The following is a 27,790-nucleotide window of genomic DNA, read 5'->3' as shown; positions in this document are numbered from 1 at the left end:
TTCACAGGACTTAAGCACTTAGTTTTGCCTCTGTCTGTACAGGTTGTACTTACAAGCATTTATGTGTTTTTTCAGGTAAATATGCGGAGGTACAAATGTTTAGATGACATATTAATTTTGAAGTGGGGTGTTAAGGGGCTTATATGACACAGCAAAGCAAATTTAGCAGGAAACCTCACATATGTTCACATTATTTGAATTGAATTTGCAGTAATGGTGTTGTTAATGTTTGCACTCATTTAAAAAAAAATGTATCAAATGTTGCTATGTTATTCTAATCTTCTGCTATCTCTCTTTTTTTACACTGCTGGCATTATAGTTACTAGAAAAATCAATAAATCAATCAAATTAATTTCACTTTGCTCTGCAGACAAACTGAAGCGATTTCCACGTCTCCTTTATCAGGCTGCGGGACATTAAGCTTTCATGTTTACAAATTGTACAGCTGTCACCTTAAAAATAAACAGCAGCACTCAGAGCGTGCTCAGTGACAAAATAATGAGCTTTTTTTTTAATGAGATTTTTTTTCTTTTTTTTTGTTGCTTTATAGATTTGTAATCATTATTTATTGATTGATTTTATTTTATTTCAAGTAGTTCAGAACAATAGTTTCCCAGGCTTTCTAAAGGTCTTTTCATTGGACAGCGGTTCTTTTTATACTCATTTTCCTGAGAATACTTAAAGACATGACAGGAAAGCTTGCCTATAACATTTCATGCTGTGCTAAAGAATAAAGGTGGTCATACCAAATATTAACTTTCAAGCTCATTCAAATCAAAATACAAAATAAATGTTTTTACCTTGTAGAAGTATTAATGGTAACCTTTATCCAGGTAGTTAGAAATACTCTCTAAATAATAATGTGCATGAGCTCACATGAGTCCACCAGTACATATTTTACATATCTGTCTCGGTGTGTTCAAGGTGCTACTGGTTGTGCAGGCCCACCAGTTCTATGTTGCCCTGGTCTGGATGACTACTGTAAAAGAGGGGGATGTTTCTGTGACGAGGCCTGTGTGAAATCGGGTGACTGCTGTCCTGACCGTAATTCAACCTGTGGACAATGTAAGTGAAGACAAACACAGAGACTAGAAATGCACACATTTACATTTTGACTACAAATGTTCCCGCTGCACTACCAAGCAGAGACTGCTCAAAAAGCTACAGCATTACATCTGCAATAAATATCATAACGGCTTCTTTGTCTCAGTATTCACCGTTTCACCAACACTTTCTTCCGTCTCTACTAAGCAAACTACAGGTTTGTCACCATTTAAGAGCTATTTCAAAAATTCACATTTACACATTCACATTGTTTTGTGTTACTCCTGAAAAAAGTGTCTAATCACCAAATGTTTAAACTACTCTAGTTTGCACGTTAAATTATATTCTAAACATGCAATTCTTTCTTTCTTTCTGCCCAAATAGCGATTGTTCGCCTAAAGGTTAATTTTCAATGTCGTTTTGAAGTCCAAGAATAAGCAATTTTAGAAATTTCATCTTTTGTAAGTACAAACAGCATTAAAATGTACAGTAAACGTTACAGTGAAAAGAAAAACAACAACATGCATTAATGATACTTTTTTCAATAATCAGTCTCATCTCTCTCATAGCTTCAGGGACTTTTCCAGGAGAGCTGTAAGGGCTGCGCAGTGAAGGTCAAACCCGTGTGAGGCTTTGGGCAATGAAAGCGTGATTTTGGATAAAACGACACCGTGATGACAGACTCCAACACTTCTGAGAGCAGAATCATCTGTTAAATATAAATAAGCTGTTAAAGTTAACTATTTCAGAATTAATAAAGCACTCTATGTTTGTATTCATGTAGCAGCATCTGCATCCTTCTGAGCTCTTATTCTAGTTTTTATTTTAAACTCAATCAAAGAAAACATTTATAGCACATGTGCTTTGTTTGATTCACTCTTTTCTGTTTTTTTCATAATAAAAGTCACAGGGTTTACTCTTTACTAACTATTGTCAAGATCCAACGCTGAGTTGACAGGTTCTTTTTCACATTCAAAATATAGAGAAATGTTTTACACAGATGTGAATGTTTACTATATATTTAGATTATAAGGGTTTTTAACAGATTTCACTTCACTTCCCATTTTATGGGAAAAATCTAGAAAAAAATGAAGAAATTCTCACAATTATCTGGCAGAAAAATAATTCACCGTACAAATCCAGTCTGCTGTGGTCAAGGAAATAGCCACACTTACTAAGATATGATACTCTGAAACATGCCTGTGCTGCTGAGGCTTGGCTTTAGTGCTGTTAGAATATAATTACATTAAACCCACATGTAATATGTCATTCATTTGAACTTAATTTGAAAATCAATGACATTAATGACTTAGCCTCTATTTCTGCCATGATTAATGTAATCTTGCATAATTATAAACACATTCATTGTAGCAAATAAACAAATAGAAATCCTTTTTTTGTTCATATGTGTTTTCATATTTCATAATGTATATTCCACTGTGTTAAATAGATTGGTTTAATTGATTTGTGCTAGTTTTCTTTTTCTGTGTGTGTTGTGCTAAATAACTAAGAATTTATTGTTTCCTTTTGTAGATGATATTAGCTCACATTTAATTATCCTGATTTCTTGCAGATTCTTCATGTGTGTTCAATAAAAGCAAATAAATCATTACTTTTTCATGCATGCAAAGCAGTGTTTCCCAAATGGTGATAGGAAGGCACACCAGTGTGTCTGAAGACAAATTCAGACATGATTTGGGATTTTGTCAATCAAACCCTATTATTATAATCCCTGGACAACAAGTCATATTAATACAAATATATAGCTCTAATTGGCAGGGATGAGAATGACATTTATGATGTGGTAAAAATTATCACTGTCTTGGGAGAAAAAATAAACATTAATGCTAGAGCAGCCAAGACTGGGGATCTTAATGGCCCGTCTTCTGAGAGAAAAAACAAGCATCTTTATCTAGCAATGCGTCACAGCACCTGCTTTGATTTCAAGGTTCCCACGAGAAAACACCCTGGTGTATTTTGCTGTAGCTCCTATGGAGCTAATCTGAAAGGGGATCATCATTTAGAATCAATGAAAAAGATTTTTTTGGCACCTAAATATTTAGCATATGAGTGGGAGCCCTTCATGCTATTTGTTCAGAGGTAATGCTCTTATAGCTGAGCAGTCATGAGTGTTTGGAACAACGGGCCACTCAAATCAAGAAAGACAAAGACGTTTGTCAAACTGGACAAAACTGCAGAAAAACTGACAAAAGTTCACAAATATGAAGTGAACAGCAGAAGCAGAAGCACGGCTTCTTTTGTTGGAGCTTCTGTTCCCTAAGTATCAGCTTTATTCCAACCTGTCCTAGCTTCATGTAATCCCAAAGGAATTAAAAAAATTTTAAGATAAGGGGGTTTTTTTTAGGAATCTTTCCTCTCCTTTGAACTGTCTGCACAGTGCTATTGTCCCCCTTTGTTTAGAAAAGAAAAACAGATCAAAATCATCCATTATTCCTCCAGTCATCAAATTTCTCAACATGAGCATCATATAGGTTGCTGAATGGGTGACAATCAACCCCGAGATGCAAGGAGAGTGAAATTTTCTGTATATTGTTTTGGTTTTTGCTTATTTTTGTTGTTTTGTGTTTGTTTGTTTTTATGGTTGTCTGATCGTTTTTATGTGGTGTGTACGAATGTCAGGTGGAAGCCAATTTCCCCTTCGGCATATTTGTCATCTTTTGCCATTTTGATACTCAAGCAATGTGAACCAGTCAGCCTAATTAATGGTATGGCCCTGATTAATGCACATGTGAACATCTACAAACTTTTTTTCAGCTCGTTTTATTAGTGCCGGCCCTCAATCACAATTACTTGGCCGTGGGTGACGCTTGTAGCAGGAGAAAATATTGCCAGTAAACGGTTTAGTGGCGAATAATCTTTGCCAGCAGGTGGCAGCATATTCCCAGGTCTTTGACGTTAGTGGCACAGACGTTAGTGCAATCCAGCACTGTAGTTAAAAGTTTGTGTGGATTTTATTGGCACGTTTCTTCAGATGACATAACAGGTAATATTTTCTTAAAGTCTATTTTAAAGATCAAGGTTGAGTCGTTTATCCAATTTCCAAAGATACAAAAGAAGTGACATTATCAGTATAAAAAAAACAACAACAAACAAAATATATATGTTTTGCATGCATGTTTTTCCACATCTCCAGTGAAACAGTGAAGGCTCTGCACCAAGAACATCTGATATATTAATCAACTGAGACAATAAAAGTCATATCATATCTATTTCTGATTGTTTGCAGGTAAAACAGCTAAAGTCACGGGGTAATAAAATCACGTAAACCCACGCATCTGTTTAGCGTGAACTGTCTGGTGAGAGAAAATATTTGCAGTCATGCTCCAAACGTGAAGTCGGTGCTGTACACTAGTACAGGTGGTGACCCCAAACTCTTCATGCCAGGAGGATGAGACAAAAATGTAATTATGAGTGAAGAAGAGGAAACAGCTCCACATGGCCTCGGGGATTGGCATAACCTTTTGGGGCGGATAGTTCAAATTAGACCGGTGTCACTCCAGACCCACCTTTGACCCCGGAAACTTAACTTCTGCAGGATCCAGAAGAAGGCTTTTGCATTTTTAGTTTATTATTATGTATCTTTACTTTTACTCCGTGTCTGCGCGATGACCCGAGATGCATATCACATTGTAGCTGCCAAAAAGTGACTGTCTGCCAAAAGGTGATTTCCGGTATTTACCCAAAAAGTGACTTTCCGTATTTAAACTGCTGTAGAGGACTTGTTGGCCTATATGCGAAATATATGTCAAATGTGTCACTCATGAATGATTGCAAGTCACTTGAGCCACAAACACCATTTTTGTCACAAGGTAGAAGCACTTTTATGGGGAAGAGGATTTCATATATCTTATATATATATCTAGTTAAAATTACATAAAAACACGTTTTTTTTTAAAGCGTGATCTGGCCAAGAAGGTACCTGAAATTGCAACAAATATAAGAATAGTTCTGTAAACATATTTTAAGTTAACAAAAAAGACCAGATTGGTTAGAATGCGGATATAACTCAGATTCATAAAGATACATTAAAAAAAACAAGTAACTTTTAAATTTGTATATAGATCCTTTGTAAATCCTGTTCACTAAAGTCTATTTACCAATATACGTGAAGACATTACACATACACAACACATGGAAACATTGGAAATCAGTTACTGGCAGGCGATCACATTTTGGCACACACCGGTCTGCTAATTTGAAGCGTCCTCCTGTTCTCCGCAAAGGTAACGTTTGCGCTGCGTTGCGCAAATGAGAAGCGTGTGTTCTCTTTGCACAGTCCTCTGCACAATCCCTGAAGTTAATTCTGTAGAGTGAGTCGTGGGTTCACGTTTCGCCACAGCTTTGTAAACTTAGATCATGTGGGGTCACGGAGAGGTTGGGGCGGCCCTGTAGCCGTGCGTCAAGTCTCCACAGATCAGTTACAATGTAATGGCAAAGGAATGTTGCTTGGTCCTGGATATTCCACGGAGCTTTGGGTCTAATTAGAACCAATTTGAGAATTGGATGTCATTTCATCTTTTTCAAAAACACTGTCTTTTCACAAGCATATGGCTACTGTTGAACTTGTTTGTCTAAAAACACAAAATATACAGTTATATATAGTTTTAAATAACGCTTATCTGTTTGCTCTCATAGGATTCAAAGTTTTTGTTGTGTTTTTATTTGACAAAGTAAAAATAATGCTGTAAAAAGTTCAAGCGGAATTTACAGATAATTAAATGGCTGGTTAACACACACACTTTTATCACACACACGCACTCACTGAGTCTCTGCCCTGCACCACCCTCAGTCTGCTGCGAATCCCAGGTTCCCTGTGGTGTACCCATGTTGAAGGCCCTGCTGTTAGTGATCCTGATTGGGCCTCACAGGAGGAGATTCCGGCCTGCCATTGACCCACACTTCTCTATGTTTCCACCCATCTCTCAGATCATCAGAGGCAGCCGTCTCCTCCTGCCTGTCGAACAGCCTGCTTGCATAAGGCTCCTGATTGTCAGATGGAAGGGGGGGGGAATGAATCTACTACAGGTTTTTCAAAATCACTAGCAGGTCTTGCCTGAGTAGTCTGCCCTGACGTTTTTCTGGCTTGGTGACTGTCAAAACATCCTCCCCGTATGCATTCATACCCCTCCTTCTCCTTCTCCTTAGAAAGCCCGTGGCTCACAGGCTGTTCTCCTCTTCAAAGTAAAACTTCTCTGCCATGTGGTCTGCGTTGAATGCCTGTGTTGACGGCTGCCCGGTTTTTATGAACTCCTCATAGGGATCCTTTTTTTCTTCGTCGCTGTCTATGAAGCATTTAAAAAGTGTCATGGCGAGGAAAGAGTAGAAGAACATTACAAACAGGATATAGAAGTGAGCGTTGTCATAGGTCTCTCTAGAACTGGAGGTGGAGACGGTGGTAGCTGGACCGATGTTGGAGAGAGAGCTCACTGTGGTGTTGGAAACGGTCCCACTGAACTGGCGTTCGCTGATGTTTGTCCCAGTGTCATCGAGAATCTGCTTGCATCTGCTTAAAAGAGAAAGCAGGAGGGTCCGGTTCATGGTCTTCATTTTCAAATCAGCAGCAGGAAAGAGGCTCAGCAAGAATCACAATAAAGCAAAAGACACAGGGAGGAAAGAGAACTAAAGGGGATAGTGAATGGCAAGTGTTAGAGGCAGTCACTCGCCGCTTTAGGAAAGGCATGCCGTGAGCCTCCCACCCACTCTTGTGGAGACCTGATAAGGTGGTGTTTCAGATATTAAGAAGCCCACTTCTTTCCTTTTGCAGCCATAATGTGCACAACTGCACTCTTATTTTTTTTTTAATGATTTCTGTAAAGATGTCATTTTGACCAGAAATTCATCAGAGTCCTTATAAGAATCCCCCCCTTATTTTTTTTTCAGAAATAACCTCTTTTTCTTTTCTCTTTTTGTAGCTCATCCTCTTTGTACTCTTTCCTTCACTTTCAATTTGGGGGTTGGATGCTGCAGAGACACTTGGATTGTTGTCAGCTCCGGTCAAGTAGTCTACTCATTTCAAAGAGTGTTGGGGTCAGAGGTTAAGTTGTCTCCAGTGTGTTGCAGCTTGACTGACACTGAGCTCCAAAGCAAACCCTTTGGCTTTTTCACTGGCTGTGTCTTACAAGTTGAACACTTGCACACAAAAAAAAAAAGTTTGGAGAGAGCAAAGAAAACAGTGAAATTAAATCTTTCCTTGATCTTATCACGTTCGACACAAATACTCAGCATAAACAAATTTAAACACACATCTCAAGACGCAAAGTACTGAAAACACATTAAAGCACTAAACAAACGTCCGTGTTTTTCATTGATGCTCGTGTCCTCATTTTAGACATGTACCGTGAATGATGTGGACAGCTGCACAGCTGAGCTCAGAGAAACAAAAAGGGCAGGTAAAGTTGTAGCCTTTTAAAGAATGTACCAACTGGCTTGTTTTGGTGTGTGTGTGTGCATGTGTGTGTGTGTGTTTCTGTTTAGTGGTGATAGCCAAAAGTCTTCCAAACCATCTATAGCCATGTGACTGACTAATGCCCCACTCTGTGCTTTTATAATTTACTGCAGCTCTGCTTTAGTCATTAAAGGGTGTGAAGGAGTATTTATGAAAGGAGATATATTTATGATTTAGTGGTCCAGAAATGCACCCCATCTTTAAAAAGCAGGTAAGAAACAGCAAAGAAGGAAACTATGAAACGCTATGAAAGAACTTTTAGTCCCTCCAAGGTGCTTTACGCCATCAGATTCTTTTTAACCTTCTTCTTACCATCTTTAGAGGTCCCCCTCCCCAAATTTATTCTCTGTAAAGGTAGTAAAATTCTGGGGGCTGATTTATTCATATATTATTCTGTTGTAGATAGGTGCAGATAAACAGTTTATCCATGCCTATGTTTTTAAATGCATTCCACAAATAACACAATTCAGTGTTACAACTGTCCACTTTTATGCGTTTATTATAAATAGTAAATAGTGCTATATTTTACACAAAATGTTTTTACCAACAAAACAGTTTTACGCCATTGTAAATGAAGAGTGTAAAAAAAGAAAAAAAAACATAACAAATGAGCATTATGTAAGACTTACTGAAGCACTTACATGTGCTTGTACAGGAGGACGTACAGAAAAGACACATGAAGACTAAATAAATAGGAAGTGGAAGTAATATTTGCAAGTTCCTTATAAAAAGAAAAAAAAACTAATTAAACACATGCAAAAGCAAAAATTAACTGTCAAACTGAATAATGTATTCACTGGCAGAGAATTTTTTTTTCTTTTTTTTTTTTTGGCTTAATGACATCACAACTATATTTTCTATCATTCATCGCTTGATGACGTCCCCTGATTGCTCAGTGCATACAACCCAAAATGAATGACATTACAAAGACAGAGTGTGTTTTTGAGGTTATAACTGGGGAACATTTGATGCACGTTCATTTACATTACATGAGGTATGACTGTATTGCACTTTCTTTGGGTTGCAGCGGATTCACAATGACTCCACGTGGCTTCAGTTCATGTGTTCTTGCTGGTTTTCCCGGTGTAGTCACACGTTGATCGCCAAAGAGTTACTTAATTTACAGTTAATATCATTTTCCATGACACGGTTTTGATGAAGACATTCTTAGAAGAGCAGAAGTTCTTATGAAGTCTACCTTAGCTTGCATCTCTGCTACATGTTTAAAAAATAAAAAATACTAAAAGGTCTTGAGTGGAATTACTTCCCATATCCCCGCCCTCCTACTTTTCCTCTTGAAGCATGGTGAATGATCAGCGCTTGGTTCTTGGAGCATGACATGACACACAAGCAAAGCAAGTGTCGGGTAACAAGAGCGACCGCGCCTTTGGTTCTGATTATCCCAGACAACTACCTTCATCTGCATCACTTCACCTTCATCTCAGAACGTTCTTGCCAAATGAGAATGTCTGAATCGCTTTAGCCCCCACACTATGTCTTGCTGTCCTGGGGAAGTTGTCAGAGGCAGCGGCTGGTGGTGTTTTCCAGGGACAAATGTCAGCGAGGCCTGGCAAACCTCTTTTTCACGCCACCTTGGGAGCTTCAAATAATAAAAGGCACCTAAGGGGAACATAAAAAGTTTATTTTTCTTTGTTTATTTTATTTTATTTACTTACAACAGAAAATCTCATGGAGGTTTAAGTGTGAAATGGGCAGTTAAATGTGAGGCGTGATGTTGGTAGGGAGGGATGGTGAGAGCAGGTGAGAAAGAAATCTGGGACCCTTTGGTAAACTTCGGAATGAGAAGCTTTGAGAAAGCTCTGAGAATAAGTCTGGACATAGTTTGTACTTGGTGAGGTTGGTTATTCTGCCCCGAGACAGAGCCTTAGCCTGGATCTCTGGCACTGCTTCACTGATCAATAACAACTCTAAATCTGACCTCCAGTGGGACACATGGTTCTAATCCGGACCTGCCAAGGGCCATAATCACCCCCTGTTAAAAAGCCTCTTACCCTGCTTTTATGCAGATACACGTACACGCCTGCGCACACATAGACACACATCCATCCCCCCCCCCAGCTACATATGAGTCCCTCCCAGGACTGACTAAATTAATGACATCAAGATGTTGCCACTGATGGGCCAGTCAACATTTTGGTAGTGTACTTCAGATCAGCCCTAACAGCAGACCGCACACTCCCCTCTGGCCTGTCAAACGCACTTCGAGACACAAATCCTTTCATTTTGGCGGCGATCTTTGTTACACGGGGGTCATTACATGGCTAGGTGAGCTAGACTGAGGATTTGATGGGCAAGCTCATCATACGCAGGGGTCACGAAAGGACAGTGAGTGAAAACGTGTGTGCTGGGTGGGATAAGCTTCGGGCCACGTGGATAGCCCGATGATGGTAATGTAAACTGAGGTAACCGCGCTGCAAGCATTCCCTAAAGTTTAATGTAATTTCAGCGCGGTGCTGGGCGATTTGAGAAGCTCACTCATCAGAGGGGTCTGCGCAATTAAAGCAGAGGTTATGGTTTAGGCCTTTAAACAAACCTAAATCAGGTTGGAAGTCGGTATGAATTAGTGTTTTTGTTACAATATTATAACAAAAATGTAAAAAAAAATTACATTGTACCTTGCTCTGACTGTACTGTCCATACTGGTAGGAAGGGTGGTGGTCCACATAGGCTGAGGAGGAGTAGGAGGGCGGGCAGTAAGACTGAGTGCTAGGCAGGGTGGGCATGCTGGTCAGGCCTGGCAGAGCCTCCAGGCGCTGGGAACCATGACAGCTAGCAGCCATACCACCATTGGGCTCCAGGCTCCCAGTCAATGGGGAAAGGGCAAAGTCACTCTGGGACTGATGTGGTACTCCACCTGGATTCAATAGGCCCATCACCTGAAGGCAGACAGAGGAAGACTTGATTGTTTAGAACAGGAACTGGATTTAATTGAAGAGATTTTCTACTTACACCGTGACCTTCAAAATAAAATATATTGCAAAGTAAATTTTGAAAAATCCCAAGGCAGTATCATACACTCATTTTATCCACTCCACACAGGTGGGCTGAAGTGTAAGCGCTCCTTCTCTCTCCCCCTGTTCACTGTCATAAATACATTATTACTAGCTTCCGTCACACATATGGTTCTCTTTATTCGGAATAGGAAGCTAACAGTGGCCAAAGCTTTAGCCCACTAGTGGAATCTGCTATAGTTCTTGTGTCGTATTTGCAGAAGCAGGTTAATAAAAATATTGGAGTATTTTTCTCTCATTGTTTACTGTAGCGAACTCGTAGCATTTCCTCGAAATTATACCAACAAAAAAAGAAAGTGTCTAAATTTGCTCAGTGTTGATTTTAAAAACAAAAATGCTGAGAACGTGATGTTTATTTTTGCTTAAATTCTGCCTAAAAAAAAAATGCAAATTTCACTTTCACGCTTTCACTTTCCCTTAATCATCTCACTTTCTCTTGAGACAAAAACCACAGTGTCCTTGTGAGGGTGAAGAGGTCAAAGGTTAGGTGGGATTGAGGGGCGGGGTGTGTTTGCATATGTGTCTGAGCGCTACATCTCCTACAAGCGTCCAGCAGTAGGTGTTTGCGTGCGCACGTGTATGTGTATTAGCAGTTTTTTGCTCCGATGTCAGGGATGTAGGGGTATCAATGATCCATCGGGAACAGCTGCACAAAGGTTTGCGTGAGAGGCAAAGTGAAGTCATTAAAATGTCTAAAAATGGACAAAAAGGGAGAACAAGAATTACAGTCCGTGTAGGAGGACGCAGAGCCAAAGCCAAGAGCAAAACCAGGAATTGTCTAACTGAAAAGAAAAAGATAAAGAATGAGTAGCGCCAAGTGGTTTAAAAAACAAAGGCTTTCACAGCGGACAGTCAGTTGGCGCACACACGCACATGTACGCTACAGAGGTAGCTTCGAGGGTGGCCGTGGCTCAGGTGATAAAAAGTGCAGTCTTCTAGTGGCATGGTTGCCAGTTTTATCCCCAGCTTATCAACATACTGGACAAGACACTAAACTCAATTTAATTCAAATGGCAGGCCAGCACCTTGTTTTCCACCCTTGCTGTATGAGTCCTTTGTCAATCAGAAATGCACTGCGATGCATTTAATTGAACTTAGTTAAGATTAAAAGCTGCTATATTAGTTCAAACTATGTGATTTCTTCAGTTATTTTTACATATTTTTTCTTTTTTCCCCTTTAGTATTTAGCTTCCATTTGTGCAGTCTAAATATTTTTGAACACGCAAGGCTGATATCTCAACTTCTGTTTACGTAGATTTCAAACAATACAATTCAGTCACATATTAGTAATTAAGAAGTTTTATTTTTTTAGTTAATATCTGATTAATAATGAATGAAACTAGGCCTTAAAGCTATTATGTCTTTGGCCATGTGAGATCATTTGTATTGTAATGTAGCCCAGAAAAAATAAAAAAAATAGATGACAAATTTCACACCCATCGTTTTTCGCTGTATGAAAAGTTTGGATGGATTTCTCACTGTTGGTATTCATTTACACTCTCACATCCCTCTCCCCCGTTCCTACCAAATTGCAGCTCAATATCCAATGAATACTTAATCTTAGATATTCCCCATGCATGTTTTTGCTATGAATCTACGAATTGTATTTAAGGATTCCTTGATTGTGTCTTCATCCAGTTTTGTTCTTGTGAGTCTTTCATGTTCTCTGGTCTGTTATTGTAAAGTAGATTTTGTTCTCAGACTGCCTGATTAAATTAAGATATTTTTTTTGGTCCTTTTTTTTTTAACATTTTTCCCCACGTGGTGTTTCTTTACAAAATAAAACATATAGTACACATGATTGTGTTGAAATGCATGCACCATGTGTGTGCAAAGGTTAGTTTACGTTGTATTTGCATGGCTCCCTGTCTGATCTAGGTACTCATGCCCTCTCTGTCTGCAAGTGAAACAGCATCAGGTCCTGGTAGTATGTGTCTGTTTTGAGGTTGTTCCGGAGATTAGGACTCGGGGGGGGTGCAAATCCTGGCCGCTTGCTTCCTTGGTGAGAAAGGATTGCTTTGGTATGCACCAGATCAGCAGCGAGACACAGGAGAAAGGGAAACCACTGGCGTGAACGCTACTCCCAAAGCAGAGCTAACTGTTCAGACAAGAATATCACCTATCTAAAGTAAACCTTATCCATATCAAAACTCCACGGTCCTCTCAGGTGGCCATATCTGGAGTTGAATGAAACCCCGAAACTTCTGAAGGATCCAGTAGAGTAGATCAGATATTATAGACAAATTTGGAGGTCAGATAAACAGATAAATCCAGCAAGGATTTGATACAAATTTGACCAAGCTACGTAGCTATATGACGAAACTGAAGAAGTAAAGTTTTCTGAGTGCAGAGAGGTCTTGAGGTATTAACTATCAATGTCATAGAATTTAATAAATTCTCATTTTCTCTGCCTTATTAAGTTAAAATCGGGAAATTAATTCTATCCTCATCTGAAATCGAGAAAAACGCATTGTAATGTACATTCAAACAGCTGCAATGGATACATAAATTAAAACAAATTAGCCAACAAAGTGAGTCATTTACATAAATTACACACCTTGTTACGAAGGGCTAGATTACTTCATTCCAATCAATTAAGACACTGGAACATTCAGTGATTGCAATTCCAGACTGAGAAAACATTCGAGGCATGCCGTCCGATTTGCAAGATGAGATGTCCGTTTAAATGCAGAGCGGCCCACTAAGGTTAATGTTGAAACCATCCATGAGGCCACAGCACCTTTGGCCTCTTTATTGGAGTTAAAGTCCATTGGTGACCCTGTGGGTGCAGGAAACTCAGCCCACAAGCATGAGCTCAGTTACAGGAAGGCTGCTACCAGCAAGCTTGTGTACCATTTACAAATTATGAGTTAGCAGACATGGCCAACTTTGAATGCATTTAAAACCAGATGTTTCAGATGTTTGCCAAAGTGGTCAGTTATAGCTTCAGCCACAATGGTGCCACCTACTGCTTTCTAACTGCGCACCTCAGTGGCCACAACAAAGCTCTTCTTCTTTTTTCTCGGTATATACATCCTCAGGCATTCACAAAGTAAGAAACCTGCCCGGAGCTGTTTTTTTATCTGAGCCTGACAGGAGTCTGAGATTCTCTCTCATGGGAATTAAGACTCAGCATGCATTGCATGTGAGCCCGCCACCCTTTGTGGCGGTTAAAAGCTCGTTTTACGCCTGTTAGTCTATCTTCTGAGCTGGTAGGGAGCCACTGATGGACACTGATGACTGTGTAATCGACCATAATTGTCTTTTCAGTTTTGATTTGTGTCATCATCCGACATCCGTACATCCTTCCTCACGTCTGGTCCTTTCTGCCCCTCCAAAGACTGACGTTTGCCACATTTTAAATTCATCAAGCTACCCGTCGGAATAAACAAAAATGAAAAGCTACCGAGTTCTTTAGCCTAACAAGGTGTCATCTGTGTCGCTGCAAAGCTGTCTACGAGGCCACACACAGAAGTGCGAGTGCTCGTGTGTCATTATTCCAACATATGGTGGACTTCTCGAACCGCAGCGAAGGACTGCTTCTTTTTTTGTTATGTGTGGATAGGTGTGTGCTTGTATTTCAGTCTAATTAATGTTTGTTTATGCAGAAGTACAATAACTTGGCAATAAATGTATTGCTGTGTATTTTAACAACAGATTGGCAGACTGACCTGCGGTGAGAGGCTGTTGCTGATGGTCGGGTTGACGGCGTTGGTGTGTCCTGCTGGGGCCACAAAGTTTTCTGAATATCCTGAGAAGCCGTGTCGACCAGAAGACAGGCAGTATGCAGAGCTCCCATCCTGGGAACTGGCTGAGGAGCTGAGCCCACTCTGGTGCACAGAGGTGGGTGGTAGAGGCTGCGGTCGGTGGACTGTGCTGGGCTGCTCAGAAGCTGCTGGATAAATTTAGATGAAACATTTTATTTAAAATCCCATGATTCTTATAAAAACACAAACATGTGCGATAAGAAGAAATCTGCAAAATCATTACTCAGGTATGCTCAGATTTGTTCAGCTATGCTCACCTTGAGCTATAGAAGTCTGAGGGTAGGGGCTGTCTGACAGTTGATAGGGTTGCAAACCTGGCATAGCTGATGGGGGGAAACCACCAGGGATGAGGTGGTTAAATGCCATCAGTTGATTAGCCCCTGCTTGCTTCCTCCACCGGGCTCTTCGGTTACTGAACCACACCTGAGAGAGTAACATAGGCAAGTGTTTATTTTTCTCCTAACCCAATAGGGTTTGCCATCAGGCCAGTGAAGGTATCTGTGCACATGCGAGGCCAGTCGGAGTGATTACAGGGAGCTGAACTGACAGAGATCTTAACATTTGTAAAGTGAAGTGAAATGACACACATTACTGCTTTGTGTGCCATGGCTGGTCGCTGGGTTCAGATAAGGCTGGAGGGTTGTTACGGTTGTTAAACCCTATATTAGGAAACCGTCTTAAACAAGCGTCTATTTTGTGATATTTGAAGATCTTAACATAGCCCTTTTAGAGGAGTTTGCCAAAAATAGGACACTGTTTTCACACACGGTGGCTGTAGTGAATCTGCATTTTGTCTGTCTGCATGTGCAGGGGCAAAGGGTCAAGGGTTTTTAGAGGAACACGTGTCTAATAGCTGTGAGGAATGCGTGGCAACATCTCAAGGCTATTTAATGCCCATGTGACACACGGTCATGACGGACTGACACACTGCTATACTGTCAAGATTCAGGTCTCCAAAACTTTTGTGTGCGTGGGTCTAACCTGAACTCGAGCCTCGGTGAGTTTGGCCCGCTGAGCCAGCTCCTCTCGCGTATAGATGTCAGGGTAGTGCGTGCGTTCGAAAGCCCTCTCCAGCTCCTCCAGCTGTTCTGCCGTGAAGGTAGTCCGACTCCGACGCTGCTTCCTCTTCAAAGGCAGACCCGGCTCGGAGTCCACATCGGAGCCCTCGTCTGAGTGACTGGCTGGGATCAGGAAACAAACTCTGTGTTAATTCGATATTCAGAGGAGTCAGGCTGACACAGAATGAAACACTGTAGTAAATACTAAGCTGGGGTACAATAGCAGGATCTGATACAATAGATTGTGCTGAGTGCAACACATGGTGCAGAGCCACTTTAGATTGTATCCTCCTGCTCCCTTAAACTCCTCAGTGGTTCCTGAGGGGATCAAAAGCCAGAGGCTGCTTGAACATGGATTAAAGAGGACTACATCTCTCTGGGGTATCCATTCCCTGGGACACTGTGTCTCTTCCAGTCTTAGCCATGCTGTGTCCTATGCCGATAGGGTCCCATAGTGAAAGGCAGTCAGCCTTTTGCAGGTGCTTCTTAATCTGTTTGTTCAGTTGAGGGCAGGAGAGAGCAACTGGGTAACTGGGAGACAGCCATTGGGACCTAATTCAGCAGAAGAAGGGAATCATTGAATGCTTTAGACCATAGACAACCATTTCTGAATTTTGAGGGGGAGGTTGCCCATCTATTAAATAATGATTAAGCTCCACAAAATAGCGTGACAGTCTTCCATTGTCCACCATTACGTGTGTGCAATCCCCCCCATCATTCTCACTCATATGCACACTCACAAACATGCATCTGCTGCGCCTGAGCTACGGGTTTTCACTCGGTGAATGAAGACTGTGACAATGTGTCAAAAACAGATGGAAATAAGACAGAGTTGGAATCCACTTCCAAATCCACCCCAGAGGGACCCCTTAAAGCTCATGAGGAGGGTTCACTGCACCTTTTCGACACTCAAACTATGCAGCAAACACCTCTACGCCGAGGGAGACGAAATAAGTGGCTCAAAACCAGACGGACAGGTGTAAGCAGCAGAAAGGCTTCAGCAGAAGACCGAAGCTTGGCTATTTCCCCCCAGACAGACAGACATTCTCCCTCTGCCCTTCAGATTTAAAGCTTTAATTAAAAAGTGCCAAGTCAGACAACAAGGAGGGGGTGGAGGCTAGAGGCAGAGATCTCCCCTCGCCTCTGGAGTCTCTGGAGCCAAGCAGGAAATGTTTGTGCTGGTTGCCAGTGTGTGTCTGACCAGGCATTACACACGGATTTGGCCTGAGGGAATGCTGCTGTGATAAGGACCGCCAGCACACAAGATTCTGATGCTGAGAAGAGCTCTTTATTACATTTGGACTGAGGGTGCCACGTAGGTGTATAGGCGATCAGCGATTGGTTGGATGCTTCAATAGGTTTGGAAAGTGCAACTCTGAGCATGGGCTGTTTTTTGTGTTGTTTTTTTCCAGGTAAAAGTTTGGCCTGAGACGCACTGAAGCACATTTTATATGTAAAATACATGTCCAACAAACACAAAGAGAGACTTCGGATTAAAGTAAAACTTTGCTTATAAAAGCAAACTTATTTTGTATTTCTCTATGCATTTTTTATAAATCAGCAACTTGAGAAGAGTACATCTCAAGATGAGGAAGCGAGCACAGCTATATCCAGTGCCATTACCATTTTAATAATGGGCGAACAGAGAAGGAAAGAAAAAAAAAGACAATGAATGACGGCAAAGAAACGCAAAAAATTCTTGAGGGAGGGAAGGCGAACTCATAAAACTCCTCAGAGGAGAAAGCTCCCCATTGGCATTGTATATCATGTTAACTACAAGGTTGGGGGTGGATCTCCTCGCCTGCACCCTTTTACCTTTTATTTCTGTCTTTCCTTCTCCTTTCCCTCCCTGTTTTTATTATTAGTAACTACTAAGAAAACAGTCCGTCACAGAGTGTCCTTAATGGTAAATGACAGTGTTGCTTTTGTCATCCTCTAGCGTGCTCTCTCTCTTTTTCTCTCTTCCTCTCTCACTGTCTTTCTTTTTGTGTGTGTGTGTGTGTGTGTGTGTGGGGGGGGGGGGGGGGGGGGTTTATGTGGCCAGGCCTTTGTATCTTTGCAGGGAAAAGCCTGTGGCAGGGCTCTATTGGACCGATTACCACGCTCCATCTGTAGGAGCCATCAGGGACGCCCGGGCCCGCATTCAGGGGCCTGTCACCTGCCCAGCAGGGGAGTGGAGGGGGGCTGAAGGGTGAGATGGGGGCTGTAGAGCCAGGGGCTGAGTGGGGGAATGAAGAGTGGGAGGGAGAAAGGGGGGGGGGGGCACAAAGGAGTCTGGAGAAGGGCTACTGAGGGCTGTGGAGGGGCACAGCAGGGGAGCACCCCTTCATCCCCTCCCTCCATGGCCTGAGGGGCACAAAGTTGGGGGATGGGGAGTTGAAGGGTTGACATGGTGAGGAGATGGGAGGCTGAAGGCACCTGAAGAAGATGATGGGGAAGGCGTGCTGGGTGCCAAGCTAAGGCAAATTGGGGTGCTGGTTATTCTTTAGGACCTGTCCCTTAAATCTCATCAATTTACTTCACTGCTCTTGTCTACTGCTCTCCCATCATTGTATCTGCATCTTTGACTTTTTTTTTTTTTTTTAAACACTTTCCTGCACTGACATCAGTTTTTAAGGCATGCTGATGCAGAAGCAGGCTCGTTCCCACACATTCCCTGCAACAAAATGACAGAAGAGGATACTAACCACACAAAGGAAGGCCTCGACCTCCTTACTTAAACACCCAAATCAAATTTTACGCTGGAGCTAAAGCACCGGGGAGCTGAAAATACTCCATCGCTCCTCACAGTTTGGCTCTGGCTCTGACGGGCGTCCTAACAGAAAGATAGATTATTATCCCACAAGCGGAAATTGAGGTTGCTGAAGAATAATCCGCGAAACAGTTGTTTCAAAAGAGAGCAAGATGTAGTATAATAAACTAATAAGAAGCTAGTTCAGATAGCAGAACAGATATGACGGTGTTTATCATAGTTTAGGGAGCTCAACAAGTGAATTCAACAGGTTCCTTTCCCTGATCAGAAATTCAAGACTAAAAATTAAAAAAAAAAAAACAAGTGTATTCACAGACGAGCGTGCAGGCAGATAAAATGCAAAGGGCAAGGACAGTGCTGCAGACCCACCATGCAAGATAAACCCAACCACATATTGATCGAGAGAGGAGACTGACAGGCAGGGAAGATAAACTCCAGAGGGTCACAGATGTGAACTTGGGGAATGTCCAGTTCCATTAGCTTCACCTGCAGCAGGAGTGCCTCAAACAAGCCAAAAAAAACCAAGAGAGGGTTTCGACTGTTAGGAATAAAGGCTGCTCTTGTGTATTGCAGAAACTACCTCGGCCAGGGCTTGCCTTGCCAAGCATTCACCCCCCGCCACTTACCCTTTCAAGAGATGTTAATATGAAGAGACACTGCGCTCATACGTGCATATAAATTTACACACATGCACTTTGAAACGAGAAACAAACCAAAGAGGTGGAGAGAGAAGTGTGAGACAGACTCAAAGTACATACTGAAGGAAGGAATAAAGTAAGAAATCAAAAAAGACGAGAAAGTCTCAAATGAAGAGGGAAACGAGGGGATGAGGAAACACAGAGGAAAGAGAAAGCGAAGCAGAACATATGTGGCAGTTTATAGTCTCATCTTGATAGGGGCTGGCTTAGCCCTTCCTCCAGGGGCTGTTAATAGAGAAGGTAATTGAGCTGGTGACATGTGTTCGCAACACAAAACAAAGGGCAGAAGAGACAAATGAACTAGCTATTTGCCCAAGGAAGTAGATGTGGCCCTTTCAGGCCACAGAGCACAGTGCGAGTGGGCCACTGAATAAAATAGTGGCATGCCACATAGAGCCAGAGCGAGCAGATGCACTGAGGGAAAGAATGGTTAACTGACAGCTTATGGGCTCAGCTGGGGTTAACAGTTAAGGGGGAAATGGGAGTGAGTGGGCTGCTCACTTGACTTGCTAAAGAGCCCCCAGGAACCCGCAGCTGCCTGGGAAAAAAAAAAAAGGGGGGGGGGGGGGGGGGGGGAGAGAGAAAAAGTGAGAGATGATGATGTGATGGACATAGAAAAAAAATGGAGCGAATAAGCGGAGGAGGTTAGCACTTAACGGACAAAGAAATAGCCGGCAATATGAAGTTGAAAGATGTATCTCTGTCTAATATCGGTGAGGGTGACAAAAAAGCACAAATGGCCCTGCGTGGCTATTATGTGTGCCCAGTGTGCGGTGGTTATTATTTAGTTCCACCGCAGTGCAGTTAGGTGACAGTTTCACGGTGGCATTTCCACCCTCGGGGCACGGACAAAGCAACTGCAAAGAACCCACGCAGGGCTGCAGCAACAGGCCAGTCTGCCGCACGTTCCAGTCACACAGAGACCAACCAGCAGAGCTCCCCATCAGCTCTGCCCTGTTAGGCAAAACAGACACCCGAACCAATTACCTGACGCAGGACAGCCGGAATATGGTTCTTGGATGCAGGAAAGATGTACGTGTTACAAAAAGAAGGTTATTTGTGCGTCATGGATCCTTCGGTGTAACATCCTGATACTGGTCTGTCCGTTGACAGCTTTCCCCAAACATTATCATAACCTCCTTTCCTGGGTCCTGATAGTTTTAACAGTGAAGTGACCCCAGGTTAGCCCCTGACCTTTTCACACACACACAGCACCGCAGCGAAGTCAGCCTCGTCACTGACCCTGCAACAAAACTGCACAGATACTCAGAGAGAAAAACCATCAACACATTCCACGCTTTAATTTTTCAGACCCTACAAATATCTGATTTATTTATTTATTTTTACTTAAATGGTAGGAAATAAGCTGGAAACTAGAACACACATTTCTTTACTTAAAAAAAAATTGTTGCCTTCCTTGTTCAGAGTGAGCAAAAGAAATAAATCAAAACAGCAACAGAGTTGTGTTGGCACGTCCGTAATGTGCAATGTGCTGGATGAAACTGCTTCACAAAACCTGAGGCTAAACAAAGTTAAGTGATTGACAACGCTGTCTGGCTTTACTCAATTAACTATCCCATTGTGGCTCTTCTTTGGAGAGTCCCCTCGCTCCCGACCCTTTTCTCTCCTCGCTCCTTTATCCTCCCCATCACAGACTTTTGCTTGGCTAATACTTCCAAGAAAATAGAGAGCTCTTTTTCTACTGGGGCTCCTCTCCTTGACCTTCTATTGCTCATTGCTTCTTTTTCAGTAACTTCACAGTGTCTTTGGGGTTAGTGGGGAGAATGCAGAGAGTACATCAGCGCCGAGGGGCCGGCTCAGGGCAGGACCCCAGCCCATTACTTCAAAGTTGGCCCGCATTCATTAATTGTCCTTTGAATTAATATTGGAGGATCACAATGTGGGTGCCAACAGAGAAAGAGGCTTTAATGAAGCATAGAGTCTGCATTCAGTTGCAGATCAGCCAGTGTGGATTTTTTCCATTCTTTTTTGGAGCAGGAGAGAGCGTTGAGAGTGGTGCCGACTAGCAAAATGTGAAAGTGCTGAGTATTTTAAGTAGAGTAGAAGGGCAAAGAAGTATCTATCCACCCATCCATCTATGAATTTTGGGCTGTTTTCCCAGCAGTCTAACAGGATAAATAAGCATCATAAGCACTCTCAACACAGGAAAACACAGAGTGAGCCCCACATATAAATTTTTCCATTATCCAGCCCTGAGAGGAAAATGGAAATGTGGCTATAGCAGACATTCCTCTGGTTGCACTGAGGCCTTCTGTCTCCTGTCTCCTCCAAACCTCCAGTCGCATGTTCTACAAAATCTCTCTCTCTGTTTACAGTTAAGGGTTATTGCTATGTTGCCTGGATGCCTCTGCTCCCTGTGTGTGCCTGAAATGTTATCTGTTTATATACTTAGATGCCTCATGAGAGCCTAAGTTATGAAACTTGAAAATTGGATTAAAGAGCCTGTATGTAGCCGGCTACGTGCGGAAGTTTGTTATTGCAATAGCTTCTCCTTTGTTGGCGGTTCAGACCAACCTATATTACATACGCATTTCTGACCGCTTTAAAATACGGCACAGGCCTGAACGCAGTTGCAGACTTTCTGCTCTCCTCGCTCTCCAAATTTCCCCCTCATTCAAAAGCCATGCCAAAATCACAGGGAGCCAGTAACCCAGTTTATTTACACAAACAAAGTCCTACTCAGCTCCTTTGACAAAAGCAGCTAAATCTTTCATGTTTTGTCAGCACTTGATTCCTCCTGTCCCTCTGGCTATTTGCCTGCCTCTGGACAATAGAGGCAGGAGAATGGCAGCAGATTGTTGGAATGCACCTCAATGAAACCAATTATTACATGTTGACTGCGTTCACCATGGCAGATTTGAAAGAACTGAGCTCATTCATTTTGGCACCACGGGACTCCCTTTTTAAAGAAAAGTTATCCCTTTGACTGTTTGTATTTCTGAGCTTTCTTTCCCCCCCACCTCCTCCTTCTTCTTCTTCTTTCTGCCTTTCATCCCACTGCCATAAATGGATCCTGCAAGACTTGCTGCTCTAGCTTCGATGACTTTGGTTACTTTAATTAATTGTATGTCGCTAAAGGCTAAAGTGCTGAGAGTATGGAGGAAAGGATGCTATCAATTAACACATCCCAAGAACAAGAACAGCGTTGCACAATTCAGTGTTCCTGTAAATATCACACACCCAAGATACAATGAGTTGCTTGACTGCTTTATTAACAAATATATATACGTATATATAAATTGTAAACCAACTTGCTCAACCGTACGCACTGTTTAAACTTTGTCAAGCCTACTTTCACTTATGCAGCAAATGGAAACCCTTTCCCACAGTGTTCCAGCCACTCACCAATGCCATTGGCCTTCCTGATATACTTTAACCCACAAACCTTAGCAGTCCTTTTTTTTCCCAGACAAATAAATCTAAATGAGTCAGCTTTGATCTTAGCACTTAAGGAAAGCCAACAATAGTGGTAGAAGAGAAAGGGGCAGAGAGCAACAGGCTTCTCTCTACCACAACAATAGCCTCTACAAACACCTACTTAATCAATATTTGGCCAGAAGACACTCTCAGTCCCCAAACCACCCTTTTCACATTCTAATGAAGTCTCATAAAAGAGGGGGGAAAGAAGAAAAACTCAACTACTTCCACAAAGAGACAAGAATGAAATTGTACTTTTCTCAATAGAGAAATGTGCTTTAAAGATGATTGCGTGTAGGATGTCACCTATTTGGTGGAGAGAGAAATAAAGGAGAAAGTTCTATTTATTTGTTTATTTTGTTCTGACAATTAAAACAATTCCTAAAAATCATTCAAATTACATTTTAAACATATTTGTCTCTCTATTACCTGTTGCACGTTTTTTTTCTGTGTCCTTTCTAACAGACTGTTCAAAGTTTAGTTTAACTAAACAACTAGCTCTTCGGCTTGGGGCGATGAAGCAAATCAGGGTCAAGAAGAAATTATGCGTATGAAATCATAATTTGCTGGTGTATCCATCTACGATCAGAATCTAATCGGATTTTTATTTTGTATCCCCCCCCCCCCCCCCCCTTACAAATGAGTTGAAGAAGTTTAACAAGCAAGCTGGCCTGATCAATACTGTGGATGGTCCTCGTCTGGTGGAGGGAAGTGCCCACAGTCACTCCATTAAATGTATGCGCCCTAGGCGGAAAGGAAAGGGGCGGACTTTTTCTGGGATGAAAGTGGAGAGAAATAAAAGGGTTCGGGTTTAATCTAGTGAAGAGTGAAGTTTCCCTGCGCTCGCTCGCTGAAGGCGTCATGCTCGCTGCGCAAAGACAAAAAGCGGCGATAAAAGCTCCGTGCGCAACAGTAACGGAACCGTTCGATTTGACTGGCGTGAATTTAACACATCTCCACATTTCACAAAACCGCGAGGCTTTTGTGAGCTGCGGAATGCGTTAACTCAATGTTAATTTTATTTTCCCCTCTTAGAAGAATTCCCGTCTGGTAAAAAAGAACAAGAGTTCGCATTTCAACAGAAATATATTAGGAAAATCTGCATTATTTAGGCTAAAACAGCAGCATAATTGCTCTTCGTGTAGCAACTATAAATTCAATCACGTCTCCAATAGCAACAGTTTCATTTCAGTCCTCAACAGGTCGAAAATCAACAGGTGATTGTCTGATTCTGGTTTCTTCCTTTTTTCCCCCCTTTGATGTGATTTGTTCTGTAAACACTGACGAAATCCTCCAAACTGGCACTTTTTTGGAGGAGTCTATAAACCAGGTCGCACTGGGCCTGTTGGTGTCCCTGAATAATTCATCGCTCATTGCGGGTTCATAATGTCTTCTCCCGGCCTTTTGTCAGCGCAGCTTTTTTTTCTCCTCCTCCCTTTCTTTCCCTATTTTGAAAGAGCCTGGCATTTTATTGTACACCACTGAGCCGCTCACTCGAGTTTGGCTTTTTTGTGCGTCATACCGAGGTGTGACTCTAAATGGACTCGCGATGCTTTGTGCTCAGAAGTTCATTCGCAGTGTCCGATTAAGTGTTTAAAAAAAGAAAAAAAATTATCAGGCCTGGGAGTTACACAAATGTTTGATTTTGAAAAAACTATTTGTTTAACTCTCACAAGTGTAGGCGCATGCGTGAGCACCTGAGATTTTAAAAATTCAAACATTTCCAGAAAGTAATATCGAAATTATTATTCATTTTCTTTCTGATACAAACAAACGGCAAAGCACAAGCGGATTTCACCAGCCTGAAAAGCCTTGCTCATAAGCTACAGACAACAAAACCGACCACACACAATTAAACATTTAAAAGCCATAAACAACCAGATCTTACTTTTCTACTCAAATTCGTTTCTTAATTTTTTTTTTCTTTTTCAACATTCTCCTGGACAGTAACATGAGCACACAGCGCATTGAAATCATAAATGAAGAACTTACATCGGTCTCCCAGAATGCCATCGATGCTGTGTTTCGTCCGTGGCTCGTTTTCCTCCATCGCCCTCTTCACGACTTCTTCATCCTCCTCCTCATCCTCACCAGCTCCGCCGAATTTGGAGCGCATGACGCGGCTGATGGCGCTCACTGAGTCAGACGGAAAAGTTCGGATAAGTTACAGAAATAAAGAAAAAAGTAAAATCATTCTTTAAAAAAATACTTCATTATCAAATAATTAACAAAAAATGTTCATAATCCCTTACACCAACAAATTTTGCGCTCGTTTTTGTTGATTAAAATGATCCCACCACTTTTAAGCGGGGAAGATGAAATTATTTTTCCACATCGTTCCTTCCGGTTATCGTTACAATATTTTATAATTGTCTGTACCTGAGGGGACGTTGTTTCTGTCGCAGATTCCATCTTTCAGTAGTTTGTCCCTAATTTCCCAGCTGAACATTCCCGGGTTTTCTCTCTTATACTCTTCGATTTTCTTGTCAACCTCTGGAGAAGCGGTTTGCTTCGGTGGGAAAAGGGAGAAATCATATTTTAAATAAGGGGTTTAATATATATATATATATATATATATATATATATATATATATATATATATATATATATATATATATATATATATATATACATACATATATATATATATATATATATATATATATATATATATATATGCCGACTTTAATGCTTGGGATGCAACACAACTTAAAATGCCTTTTACTTAAATACAGGAGATTTGTATTTTCATATCTACATATTACAAAAAATATATTTCTAGACACGTTTTATTTTGGCTGAATGTCTAAAAAAGAAAAGGTTGGGGGGTTTTAATATCAGCTGTTGAGTTTTTTAATAACGATTGCAAATTTCCAGATTATTAAATCTGTGAGTTTAACAACAGTGAAGATTTTTATTTTGACGGGAATGTGTTGTCTGAACGTGTTCTGAAAAGCTTTGCTGAAATAACCTGTGGACACTGGCTCTTGAATAATAATCAGACACAACATTAGCCGTCCCGTCTCTCACCTTCGGCTTGCTGCCTCCGATGGCCCCCGGCCTGATAGAACCCGTCTCCTGGTACCGGCAGAGAATTTTGGAGACGCAGCCGTGGGACACCCGCAGCTGACGGGAGATGACGCACGGCCGGATACCGTGATGGGCCATCTCCACTATTTTATGTCGAATGTGGTTGGGAAGAGGTCTGCCGTTTATGAAGACACCACCGAGCTGGTTGACCCGACCCTGTCCTAACGGAGTCGAGACTATAGACAACAAGGGGTTTAGTTTGTGAAACACCTGAAAACTAGACAACTTGCCTCTTATCTTTTCAGCAAAACACTTTGGAAACTGTATATGTATAAAATAAATAAATAAACAACAACTCCTCACAACTCTCATGTGACAGGCTATGTTGGAATAAGAGCAGTGAAATGTGTAAAAGCATATATAAAATATATATTGGCCAGCTGGACAATTGTGTTATTAAACACATCGTTTTTTAAAGGTTACATTTAGACACAAAAACTGCACTTACGCTTAAATAGTAGGCATAAAATAGACATGAAATATTACAAATTCAAAACCAATCACCATATAGCGCAGTCAGACTTTCTCTCCAGTAACAGACATTTAAAGTCAAGTTTTTGGTTTTTGTTTTGTTTATTAGTTTGTTTTGGTTTTTTACAGTTTTAAAGATGTTCCGCAGTCACGTTTTCCACCTTTGCTCAAGTTTTTTTGCTTTAAGTTGAAGTTTAGTTTTAGATGTGCGAGCAGTAGCAGCTGGATGTGGTTTCTTACCTTCTAGAGAGTATCCTCCTCGCGGGTAGTTCTGATGGGGAGTCGGTCTCATCATCCTCGGTAAACCTCCTGCAAGTGCTGTCATGTTTCCTGACTTTCTGTCAGGTCGCTTCACACGTTTAATGTAGCTACCTTGGTAGATTTTAATCCAACAAGACGCTCCTTCTTTTGTTAGTTTAGACGCCCTCTTTGCAGTCGCCGGCCGTCTCCTATTCGTTGAGTAACAGGTTGCCTCGACCGCAGCGCACCGAATTCCTCATAAGAGTTACTGGTTGCTTTCCGGTGATCGATGTGGGCTGAGGGGTGAGTTTAAATCAAAGTGCTGGTTGCCCTGGCAGTCCTGCGGGGACTATGAAGATGCTGTGCGAGGATGGATTGAAGTTAAACATTTTATCTGTGCTCGCTGTCCCCTCTGACTCTACCGCGCGCATGCTGATTGGTCAAAGATCCGGACGTTCAGGGCCAGGGGGAGCTGTGTGATTGGACGTTGGGCCCTCTCTTGTCTTTGGACCGACCTCACGAGGTCAGCTTGTCACGTCACAGGCTTCTGTGCGTGAAACTTCTCACAGCGAAAGCAACTCTTAACAAAACAAATTCACCAGATCTGTTCGATTAATAGTTTTTACCTGGCTCTGCTGAGATGATGATGCCACTGCTGGGCCTCAAATGAACAGCGCGAGCCGATTAGCCTACAGAAGCAGCTCGACTGCGGTTAGATTTTACAAATCTGACGATTTTTTTTTTGAAGTCATCTAAGTTTTCTGCTACCTTGAGAGTTCGCAATGAGTACTTTAAAATCAAATCAGCCCACAGTATATTAACACAGTTAATCATAACCTTATTTCAACAAAAAACACATTTTTTTAATACATATAGATATTTTTATGGACATTTTCTTGGTGTTGTTGTTATTATAGAAGGGGGGGGGTCTACTTTTTTTTTTTTTTATCTTTTTCTAGGAGTTTCTTCACACACACCGTAATAAGCTCTAATAAGTAATAAGTTGTCATGTAATCGTTGCACTAATTTAACAATGAATGCAGCGCGGAGCAGTGTAACACATCCGTGCAAATGCTCCATTAGGGACACCCTGAGCCACATGTTGGATCACTTGATTTTTCTAAAGCTTGAGTTGTTGTTGTTGTTGTTTTTAAAATAATTACAATAAATGGCGATTTTATTTTATTTTTTATTATTCTGTTCCCCCCAGGAATACGTTTACACATTGGGTGACTGAGCTTATGGGACACCTCAGTCTGCTGAATTGAATGACTGATTGGTCAAAACAATATTAGGCAACATCATAACTTACATTTTCTGTCCAATGCAGTGATCACCGTTATATTTGTGAATATTTACCTAAACATGATGATGATCCTGAGGAGCACTGTGAAAATCTCAACTAAATGAAACTAATTTAATTTAATAATAAACTTATTTATTTATTTATTGACTGTTAAATGGAGAAACAATGAATGGGGGCACAGAGATTGTTGTATCGTTATTTCACTTACATCCCAACTTGGTGCAATCTTTCTGGTCCTTTCACTCCCACAGCATGTGGCTCAACATATCTTTAGTCACTCTATAAGACCCTGTGTTAAAAAAAAAAAATCCAATGGACACAGAACATGTGGAAACATTATACGTCCATAAAAGCAGAATGGGGGAGATAGAAAGTTATTATACTAAAGTTCGACTATCATGAAAAGGATATTGGATCTACCATGTCAA

The 27,790-nt window shown here is 41.4% G+C and overlaps 1 protein-coding gene across 2 annotated transcripts; it reads right to left on the bottom strand.

Moving 5' to 3' along the window:
- Window positions 1-7,991: 7,991 nt before the first annotated feature.
- pax3a (paired box 3a) lies at window positions 7,992-26,442 on the bottom strand. Of its 2 annotated transcripts, none has more exons than XM_084912701.1 (9): window positions 26,057-26,442; window positions 25,286-25,521; window positions 24,635-24,764; window positions 24,248-24,391; window positions 15,291-15,490; window positions 14,567-14,732; window positions 14,214-14,437; window positions 10,147-10,407; window positions 7,992-9,130 (listed from the first exon to the last, which is right to left on the bottom strand). In XM_084912701.1, exons 1-9 carry the CDS (start codon window positions 26,139-26,141, stop codon window positions 9,113-9,115), a joined length of 1,464 nt encoding a protein of 487 aa, XP_084768827.1. In that variant the 5' UTR covers window positions 26,142-26,442; the 3' UTR covers window positions 7,992-9,112. The 2 variants fall into 2 exon arrangements, with proteins under 2 accessions (XP_084768827.1, XP_084768828.1); XM_084912702.1 differs by having other exon boundaries at window positions 14,214-14,434.
- Between the last annotated feature and the right edge of the window lie 1,348 nt (window positions 26,443-27,790).

Source organism: Perissodus microlepis, chromosome 18 (assembly GCF_051167445.1).
Source record: "Perissodus microlepis isolate ML-2025 ecotype Zambia chromosome 18, ASM5116744v1, whole genome shotgun sequence".
Classification (NCBI taxonomy): Eukaryota; Metazoa; Chordata; class Actinopteri; order Cichliformes; family Cichlidae; genus Perissodus; species Perissodus microlepis.
Note: the sequence above shows the minus strand (reverse complement) of the source record. Positions and strands in the feature narration are given on the sequence as shown.

Excerpts from the sequence above, each read along its gene's own strand:
- pax3a (XM_084912701.1), bottom strand. The coding sequence starts at position 26,141 with ATGACAGCACTTGCAGGAGGTTTACCGAGGATGATGAGACCGACTCCC. Across the intron at positions 24,765-25,285 it reads TCGGAGGCAGCAAGCCGAAG|CAAACCGCTTCTCCAGAGGT; the intron begins GTGAGAGACGGG and ends TTCCCACCGAAG. Across the intron at positions 14,438-14,566 it reads TCAGACTTCTATAGCTCAAG|CAGCTTCTGAGCAGCCCAGC; the intron begins GTGAGCATAGCT and ends AAATTTATCCAG.